Raw genomic sequence first — 10,485 nt, 5'->3', positions numbered from 1 at the left:
TAGTTAGAAGAATCAAACCAAAGTAAAAACACTATTTACAGGCGTGCTTTATTATTTGCTGTGACTAAAAAAAAACGATATAAACATCAAGGTTAGTTTCTCTTGTATTCAAAATTCATTCTCATCTCACTATGAAACAAAAACATAGCTTTATCGAAATACATCTAAATTAGCTATTGTCACAAAGAGTATTAATTTTCTATTTAAAGTACAGTGTGATAAGGAAAATCTTAGCTATAGGAAGTATTTCCAATAAAATAATACCCAAAAACATAATTCTTCTGTTAAAACTTTTTTTTCAAATATTTTTGAAATATTAATTTTAGGAAGAAATTTAATAATTAGATTAATTAACGAACTAGGTCAATAAAGTTAAACGGAATCACACACACATCATGTTTTGAGAGTTTTATTGAAACCATATTTTTAAAAAACAATAACATAGCATCTGAGGCTTGAAAGCACCAAATTGGAAGAGTTTACAGCAAAGGTTAATGTTATATTACAATTGATTTTGAAGTCTTTGCTAATAAAGAATACACAATTAGTAAATACTTGTATTTGATATAAAACATTTATTGTAAATGTTTATATTTTACGTATGTAACCTTTTAAAAGTAAACAAGTAAAACACTTGAAAAGTTTAAATATTGCATTTGTTGTTGTTAAGCACAAAGATACACAATGAATTATCTTTGTTCTGCCTATCAAGGGTATCGTAAACCAATACTTTGCGTCGTAAGCCTGCAGTCTCACTACTAATTCACTAAAGGGTAATAAGTTTATTGAAACAATTATGAGGCAAAATGGTTTATTTCATATTGGTAAAATACCAACTCACTCTAATTTTACACTGATAATTTCTGACAGCCTCTTCAACATTAATGAATTTTTGAAATATACAAAGAAATCAATCTTTTAATTATAGCCTCAACATGTAATAATAAGTTAACCGTACACTTTTAGGTTAAACAATATATCGTTGAATTGCATAAATATGAAGCCTCCTAGGCCAACAGCTAGGCTCAGAAGGCAGTGGCACACAAAATGACTCATTGTAGTTATAATCATATCGATATTTTCACGAAAAGCGTTACTGAAGTATTTAGGATTTTTCTTTTTAAAATGATTACTCGTTTCACAACATATTTTTGACTGTAGTTTCTATCGCAAGATTATTGGTTTGAAGCATGATAAAGTTTTTTTTCTAATGAGCATACTGACTTATGGTAACGGTGACACTTCAGGATGGCATCTTTATTATTTAAACACTAGTCAAAGATAAATCAAAGATTTTATTCTATCATATTCCTCAATAATCAAAATATATCAAGACATAAATACATATATATTTTCGTAACACACTTTATATAAGAAAAAATTATTCACCGACTTCTTAGTTCGTCGTCTTAGTTTTACTTAGTAGAAAACAAATAGCTATAGGTAACCCTGCTGGTATATCAAAATAGTAGCTTTAACAGATCCATCTTCATTGTTGAAATATTTTGCGTGAAAATACATTTTGAATAAAAATTTGGGATTTTATCAAAAATGATACATAGATACACAGAAATATTATGTAAATATATATACATTGTAAAATAAAGGGTAAACCTGTGCAATAATTAAATGATTCAAAAACAATGCAAAACAATCTCAAAGTACCATTACGTGGCATTGAGTAATTTTATATTTTTGACTTTCATAACAATCACTATAAAAACACTGAGCAAAAGCATTGTGTAATGTCACTCATTTTGAGCGTAAAATGTTTACGACAGCTCAACATATTTGACGATACGTTTTTACTTTGTTTGTGGGAATAATGCGTCATTTCGAACCCTATAACAAATCTTAGATCTATAAAAATATGATACTTAAACTATTTAGAAAACTGTGCTTAAAAAGCTGGTGAGGTCCATGTGAATTACACCAATAGTTCTGTGATTAAAATACTTAAGTAGTATCCAATATACACACGTTTGGAAAATTTTGAACTAAAACTGCTTATTTAATTGTGCAACAAAATACTATTTATTCTTTGAAAAGAAAAAAAATACAATAATTACTACTAATTCAATATTAATACTTTTTTCAGGCTACATTCTTTATTATTTTGGTTTTTCAGTTAGCTGGATAATAAATCTTCTGAGATTTCAGTCCATACAAATTAAATACAGGTATTTATGGTTAGCGAGGTAGTCACAAGTCCTATAACAATCCTCAAAGACCTATAGGTTTTACAAGCAGGTACCAGTTTCTGGTACAGTCAGATTTCGGCGTCCAAATTTGTAAAAGCATACGCTCTCTGTTTTCCTTTAATTTGTTCCAAGTAATGCTTGGGCTAACTGCATCCTTTTCTGACGTTATTGTGTACTTAAGTGAGACACTAAATATTCTTTCACACATTGAGAAAAAAAAACATTTATTTGTTGATGACGAGAAAACCACTTGAAATAAAACTGTATCTCAGAACGGTTGGTATGGGTATTATCACTTTTATTGATAAGGAGAGAACAAAGTTTCAGCCTTCCTAGGTCATCTTCAGGTTAAACTAACTTTATGTTCAATAACCAAGACTACCTACAAATAAATGGCCTAAGTATGGGGAATCCCGTGTAAGAATTTTAGCAAGAATTTTTTTAAGAAATTGAGACAAACAAGAACGTAGATTTTAAAATGTTTTTGTTTCTGTATCTTGTTGTTCTAATCTTATAAATTAAAAAGACTTCAATTCTTGAAATATTGAAAAGATTTGAGCTACAAATACTATCTCACAGAATTATCTCAGAACTTTAGCATGAGTGTAAAGTTATACTATAGAAGTGACTTACAAGTTAATTATCTTTAACAAAACGAGTTTTGAATAAGATAAATTTTGTATACTTTGTTTAGTATTTTATTATGAAACATGCGTAATCAAAAAGTCACTGTGAGAGCATAATAAAGCTAAAAATTACAAGATAAAAAATAACTCGAACGATAGTAATTTTATTGTAACATGGGAACAAAAGAAAGCAACCTAGGTGAAATATACATTAAGTCAGTTATACAGTACATGTATCTACAATAACAAATGATAATTTACTGTCAGTAAGAACAAATTCTTCCACCACTTGAAAAAATATATAAAAACACACATCAAAAATGAGAAAAGGATAAAAAAGGGGTTTTGTCATTTTTGAAACCCAATATATGTACGTACAAGTATTTCATGTATCAAATATTTGACTTTAAGAAGCCACTTATACAGTTCATATTATTATGTTATTACATAGTATCTCTTGAATATTTATGGCTCCCTGAAAATAACACTTTGCATTTTTTTATATTATTTAAAAAAAATTTCAGCAGCATACATCTTAATCTGCTAACATCCATTGATGTCAATATAAAGGAAAAAAGAGAGTTATTTCTCAAAATATACGTTATGTTAAATAAACAAAATTTGTTAATATATTTTCTTTAATGGAACAGCATTGGTAAGGGATCTTTGCCTCAAGTCGCATGTAGAAGGAAACAGCACGTTTTTCAGCTTGTAATTTACAGGTCGTGGAGACAGAACAACTTGCTAAATGAGGTATGTCTGATGAGCAATTTACACATGAATCTGTGAGCTAATAAAAGAATACTGAATTTGATTCCTACTGGCGAACATCAGAATACTTGATATCTTGTTCATAAATGTAGTCCTGGAATTACAAAACACATCCTGAGGTACAATGGTGTAAATAAAGAAACAGAGAAATAGGTTTGACTGACAAACTATCTACAAGACACAATATCTTTAATGTGAAACGTACTTCATGTGCAACATTTATTATTCATACAATGTCACGAATAATTATCGTCGATCTAATTAACGTCGTAATAAAAACAACTGCTATTTAAATTTAAAACGTTCTTCAGTATAAAAACAATACTATAACTTGTTGAGAAATTTATATGCAAAAACGGCTCGTTTGGGTTGAGAATAAAATATTTTCTCAATACTATAACTTACTTCAATAATACATAATTAAAACAACATAGACATATAACCTATACTGACATTTAAGTAAATAAACCATTGTTTCATGAGAGGCTATTGTAAAAATGTGCTACACAATTTTTAAAAATAACCGAGTTTTTCCACCTTCACAATGTACACTGTGAAATAAAATGTGAATTTTAATTGTTTTTAAATGAACTAAAATAGCAGTTGAAATGATCAATCATTTTACTGAAGAAATAAATTAAACATTTCTTCACTGTTTTCTCTTTCTCTCTTGACAAGTTTGTTTTGAAATACGCCTCATGTGTTCCTCTCGTTACCTCCAATACACTTGTTTTCTTTCTTGTCTAAGTTTTTCCAACCACTTCGTTGTCGAAGTAATCCCAGATATTGTCTAATTATCTCTCACTACCACACGTTGTTTACTTGATTGAGTGTTTTACTACCGTCTTTTATTTCTCTTACTACCGCTTGAATATCTACTTTTTGATATCTGTCCATTTTTCTTTCTACCGTACATTACTTACTTAACTAACTACTTTCTTACAATTTGCCATTGTTTTTTTTTCATTTATTTAACAAATAAAGACAGTACTGATTTTTTATCTAACTGTTTATGGCTATTACAAATTATTTTGATTTGACTAAATGTTTCCAACACTGGTCTTTAATTCAACCTTTCGATTACTTTACTGTAGCAGTCATCGGGCTTAAACTGAAATAAGTTATATGAATGATCAGATAATAAACACGAACAAGATAAAATCTCAGTACCGTACAAATTATAGAATTTACATATTAGTAATGGTATAATAATAATATGTAACATTAGACAATTTACACGTTTTTGTAACAATACAACCAATTATTAGCCAATGATACTATATCAATAATTGAGGGCTTTTGAAAAATACACTTTTCACACAATTAAATATTCACATGTATACCATTATTTCTATTTCGCCTTTTAATTTCGTAAATCAACAAAATATTACAATTTCAGGAAGAAAAGCTCTTAATGTTTTGTATTCATGAAAATTGGTATTTAAAAAAACATTAGCACAGAATTTACCTTGGTCACGGGGGAGTTATGTCTAAAAGAAGGCCACTAGTCATATCCGGCGAACATTTACCGCAATAGCCACCACATTTACCTTGTATGGTTTGTCCTTTCTAGAGCAATAAACAAAAATAGACATACAAATTCACAATGTGTCTTTGGAGCTTTGTAACATACATTATAAGGGTAAACTTATTACTGTTGATAAATCTTTTGATCATAACACCATATCCTAAAACAGAGGCGAATATAAAGAGAAGATAACAGGGTTCTAAACTCATCACACACAGTAAATATTGCACAGAAAAGCAGACGCTTGGTATAGATATTATGGTTTCTGTTTTAATTTTAAGAAAGAATGGGGTAAGTAAATTTGTCTGTAGTTACACCACGGGTGTCGAAACCCAGTTTCTAGCTTTGTAAGTGTACTAACATTCCGCTTTGCCACTGAAAGGCAGAGTGCAGGACTTTCTTTGCTAGTCTGAAAATGACCTAAGAAAGTCGAAACGTTGTTTTGTACTTTAGTTTAATTACAAATTTAATACCCATACCACTCGTCTTGAGAATACATTACTGCTCGAATCTCTTCTGGTAGCTTAGAACTTTTGGGTACAATAGAACTTTTTAAAATAATTCTATCAGTAAATATATTTCTTTGTTGATGCTATAGAAAATAATTTTATACAAGTAATTCATGCATAATAACAGATTGCATTTTTTAATATCACTAAAAATTTAGTTTCATTTATTAAACGTTAAGTTTGGTAGATTATATACGGATTTGTTATTTGTTATTAAACAGCATTAAATGACAAATACTGAAACCACAATTTTAGCTTTATAAGGTCTAATATTCGCTACAAGCTACCGTAGGGAAATTTTGACAACTTGGAAACACAAAAGACACTTTTCATATGAAGAAAATGAAAATAAGAGGAAGTGTGCATCAGTGTTAGAATTCTATGTAGAGAAAAAATCATAGCAAAAAAAAGGAAACAAAAAGAAATTTAAAAATGATCATAAAGTAATCAAAACACACAGATATTGTTGCTTTAGGAAGATTTGTATTTCTAGGTTTTATTTCTTAATTTGAAAAAAAATGCCTATATCCATGATCCTTATAACGATTTGTATACACACATCTACAATTAGATCACTATTACTGTACACACGTACAATACATATATAAATACAAGTTTTAAATAAACGTTAATGTTATAAACGTATTCACAATGTATCGGATTTACCTTTATAGGTTTATTTTAATACCTACGCTTGTTTTAGTATAGTTTTCTTTACTGTATGTGACTTATATTGACGGCAAGTCCCGTCTGTTCTGTAAATTTGTAGAATACTCTCGAACGTGAAAATCAACAGTGTACTAGGTATGTACGTAATACTAGTGACTGACAGTATTATTACCAAGTGGACTTTTGAGAACTTATCCAAAAAGGTTTATAAATCGGCGCGCCAAAAGACAGAAGCCTATTATTAGTCAGGTACAGGTTTCGGAAGCTATAATTGTGATTAACGCCTATTAATCAGAAAACTACAGAATTTGGCCAGGAACGTTGATAGATTTCAATCCTTACGAACCATTTAATTTCAGGAATTAACTTCGGACGTTAGTATTTCTACAAGGACAATATATATTGTCGTCGGTGAAAGCTTACGGGTGCTTCAAACTTAGCCAACTGTCAAAAGAAGTGTACAGGTGTATAAACAAATAATTAATTTACTCTCCGTAAACGTCAATAAAAGATTCAGTTCCAGACAAGATATAAGTATCAGAATTATTTGCAAGTTTGTAAAACTCGTATATAAACAATCTTTTGCAATAACTATTAGTAATAATTGTTATTGCAAATTATATTATGTTTATACATTAAAATATCTGTAAAAAGAAGTGTACAGGTGTATAAACAAATAATTAATTTACTCTATAACACAAAACATTAATCTGCACAAATCATATTAGCAACTAGAAAAAAAACTTTGTCTTAGTTATATCCGGCTAGATCTTCAACCAATAGTGGTAATTAATTTTTTACTAACTTTTGTATATTTTTAATTTACTAGTACTAACTCTGCCCTACTGGGGACTGTTTGTACCAGTAATTACCAATCGTAGTATTCACACTTGATTGAAAAAAATTACAAAAGTGAACTTTTTCTAAAATAGAATATTTCTGAGAAATACTGCATGTGATAAGTGTACGGACTGTGCTGATATAAAAGTGTAATGATTTTATATTTTAAAAGGTGTACCATTTATCAAAAAAATAACAGCATTTTTAAAACTTCACTTTTAGTATTATATTTATCATACCATAAATAAAGATATCATTAAACCAAAATGTACGCCCCCCCGCTAGTACAGCGGTAAGTCTACGGATTTACAACGCTAAAATCAGGGGTTCGATTTCCCTCGGTGGGCTCAGAAGATGGCCCAATGTGGCTTTGCTAAAAAACACACACACACACACCAAAATGTTTAGCCCTAGTGAAAGTCATGTTCCTGATGTGAAGAGATTATTCTTATTTAAAATTGTGTTTTTTTTTATACAGAAATTGTTGATACAGGAACTATAGTAGTTTTTCTGTTTGAATCTTGAATACCCAAATCGAGATATTTTTTATGGATATTTGTTTCTGGTGCCATTCAGTGGTCGGTAGGACATTGTATTTATTATTTCGGTCAATATAGCTGTACACTTATAAACTCGCTACAACCATTGTAGTAAAATATCCTGAATTTCATTTTCTAATTTATCGCTTTTCACAGGAAAGTCATAGGAATATTTTTTTCTTCTCTGAAGACAAGAAATAAGATTCAATCTAGGTTCTTCTTGACAACCAGACTTGTGATATCTCTTGGTTGGAATTTCTCTCATTATGACTTAAATAGATCTAATATATTTTAATCCTTTTGTGATAAGTGGTCTAGGTGTTTCATCAGTTAGCTGGATTTAGCAAGCTTCTTTTGTATTTATTTTTCTCGTTTGTGATTTACATTCTATTAATTGTATGTTATTTTTCCTTGCTATGATTGGTTATTACGGATATGCCAGTGTAACAGAGGCTCTTCTTTCAATTACGCTGCAGATTTCTGATTTTTCTTGGTTTCTTTATTTCTTGTTGTACTGAATACAATATTGTAAAATACTTTTTCTAATCGCTGAATATTTCGGTTGTTTGCTGTTTACTAATTACAATGGAATTGTATTCTGAATATTGTACTAAATTTACGAACTTCTTCCATGAGCTCTGTATTCTGGTAACCATTATGTATGTCTAGGAATGGGAGTTTTTTTTTATTAGTTCCTCTTATGGTATTATCTTGGAAGTGTACTAGGTGGTGGTGATAGGAGCGAACCAAAGATTAGGTGTTTTTATTCTTGATAGTTTCCATCTTCACGATGAATGCGGATTGTGTTGATACAGTTTGATTTGTTTTAAATTTAGCGCAAAGCTACACAAGGAATATCTGTGCTAACAGTCTGTAATCTAGCAGTGTAAGACTAGAGGGAAGGCAGATAGTCATCACCACCTACCGCCAACTCTTGGGCTACTCTTTTACCAACGAATAGTTGGATTGACCGTCACCTTATAACGTCCCACGGCTGAAAGAGCGAGCATGTTTGGTGTAACGGGGATTCAAACCCGCGACCCCCGGATTACGAGTCTAGTGCCTTAACCACCTGGCCATGTTGATGCAGAAGCCGTTAGTTTTATTATAGTGAAAATTGTCAACTGAGTGAGTCCTAAAGAGTATTACCATTTTCAAGTTGTTCTGCTGTGTTTTACGTGTTGGTTCGGTAGTGAATAGGTTGCATACTCAAGCATGATCGTAACGCCTTGTCAGTTTATTGTGATTGCTGTTAATTTTTTTATAAACCGGTCTTTCTTTTTATTATGAGGATATATGTTATTTGTTGAACTGTTTCTGTTCTAAGTTCTTTTTGACGCTTCGTGAAGAGCCAGCTCATTTTTTCTCCTGTGTTATGAGTTGTAAATTTGATACTCTTGATGATGACAGTTTCCAACATAAATTTGTTCAGTGTCGCCTACTTAACAGGTTAAACTTAAATTATGTCACTAAATATTAAGGTAAAACTAGTGTTAACGCAAGTTTTTACCGTCATACTATTTAAACAGAGTACAACCACATGAAAAATACAACAAGATACGTAGATTAATAGTATGGTTAGTTGCCTCCTGACATAACTTATGTGTGTGTGTGTGTGTGTGTATTACATTGAATATACTTAGGTACACTTACACAAATACATACTATTATGTCATAGAGTATGATTATAATTTTACTTCTTTTAAATTAGGAGTAAAGAGGAATAAAGATCATTTTTAACAATATTTATCTATTTGCAAATCTATTTATATTTATAGAATCTTTCATTCGTTGCACATAGAGATATTTGAAAATCTCACCAAATATTTCGGAAATATTGACCAATCAAACAATACCAAAATTAAAAATTATAAGTCTATTGGCTAACCTATAGTTAAGGTGATTTTTATGTGATATAAACCATCCTTTTTGTTAGCTATGTAACATCCCTTTCCATTTACCGAAAACTGGTATGTTTTTGTGAGAAAGAAAACTATAATTAGGTGATGAAATTAAAATGTTTTGGAGTTAACATGCAACCAATTTAAACGTCATTCCTTGAAACAATTTTTAACTTTTTCCCGATACATAATTCAAAAGTTGAGTTTGTTTTACTAACTACTCATAAATATCTGAAAGTATTTCTTTATATATATTTTTCTGGTTGGTAGAAAATGAGAAAACTGCAGAATATGCTCAGAATTGGTTTGATTCGAAAGAACAATGATGTTAAAAACCTAAATTATTCGAACTTAAATATCTTTTCAAATGTGCAGTAGGCTAAAGGAGCTTACATGTTGTATAATAATATCTATCGCAAAAAGATGACTCTTACCTCTAATCTTTGTATTCTGGCAACAGGTCTAGTGCCGTACATTTTCCATTGTACGACCTCTGACACAACTAAACCTGTATCCTTTAAGTTGATAGAGAAACGGCCCTGAGGACATTCCTTGAAACTATAACAGTCCCCAGCTTCTCCAAATCTTACTCTGTGTCCACGCAATGTTTCACTGAAGGTGAAATCATCCGCTGTGATAGTGAAAACATAAAACAATAACAAACAACATTCAAGAACTTAAATTTGTTTAAAAGACAGGGCATCAATCAAGCATCAAACTTACAACAGATAATGTCTAAATAAACAAAATAGAGAGAAGCAAATATAAACAATTTGTGTATTGTAGATATGAAAAAAGAACCAATCAATACGAAAATAGATCACACAAGAGCTCGCAACCAGGAACAGGTCAGAGTTTAACAAAGCTATATAACCTGTCTTAACGAACTGAAGAAGGAATC

At 30.3% G+C, this 10,485-nt stretch overlaps 1 protein-coding gene across 3 annotated transcripts in view; it reads right to left on the bottom strand.

The window, feature by feature from the left end:
* Positions 1 to 1,286: 1,286 nt before the first annotated feature.
* The window catches only part of LOC143255617 (A disintegrin and metalloproteinase with thrombospondin motifs 9-like), a 157,486-nt gene continuing 148,287 nt past the window's right edge, over positions 1,287 to 10,485 (bottom strand). For all 3 annotated transcript variants that reach the window (XM_076511529.1, XM_076511531.1, XM_076511530.1), the window contains 3 exons: positions 10,019 to 10,215; positions 5,067 to 5,167; positions 1,287 to 3,692 (listed from right to left, as the gene is read on the bottom strand). In XM_076511529.1, coding sequence (XP_076367644.1) covers positions 5,072 to 5,167; positions 10,019 to 10,215 — 293 coding nt within the window. In that variant the 3' untranslated portion in view covers positions 1,287 to 3,692; positions 5,067 to 5,071. The remainder of the gene's footprint in view (positions 3,693 to 5,066; positions 5,168 to 10,018; positions 10,216 to 10,485) is intronic.

The sequence above is a fragment of the Tachypleus tridentatus genome, chromosome 7, assembly GCF_004210375.1.
Source record: "Tachypleus tridentatus isolate NWPU-2018 chromosome 7, ASM421037v1, whole genome shotgun sequence".
Classification (NCBI taxonomy): domain Eukaryota; kingdom Metazoa; phylum Arthropoda; class Merostomata; order Xiphosura; family Limulidae; genus Tachypleus; species Tachypleus tridentatus.
Note: the sequence above shows the minus strand (reverse complement) of the source record. Positions and strands in the feature narration are given on the sequence as shown.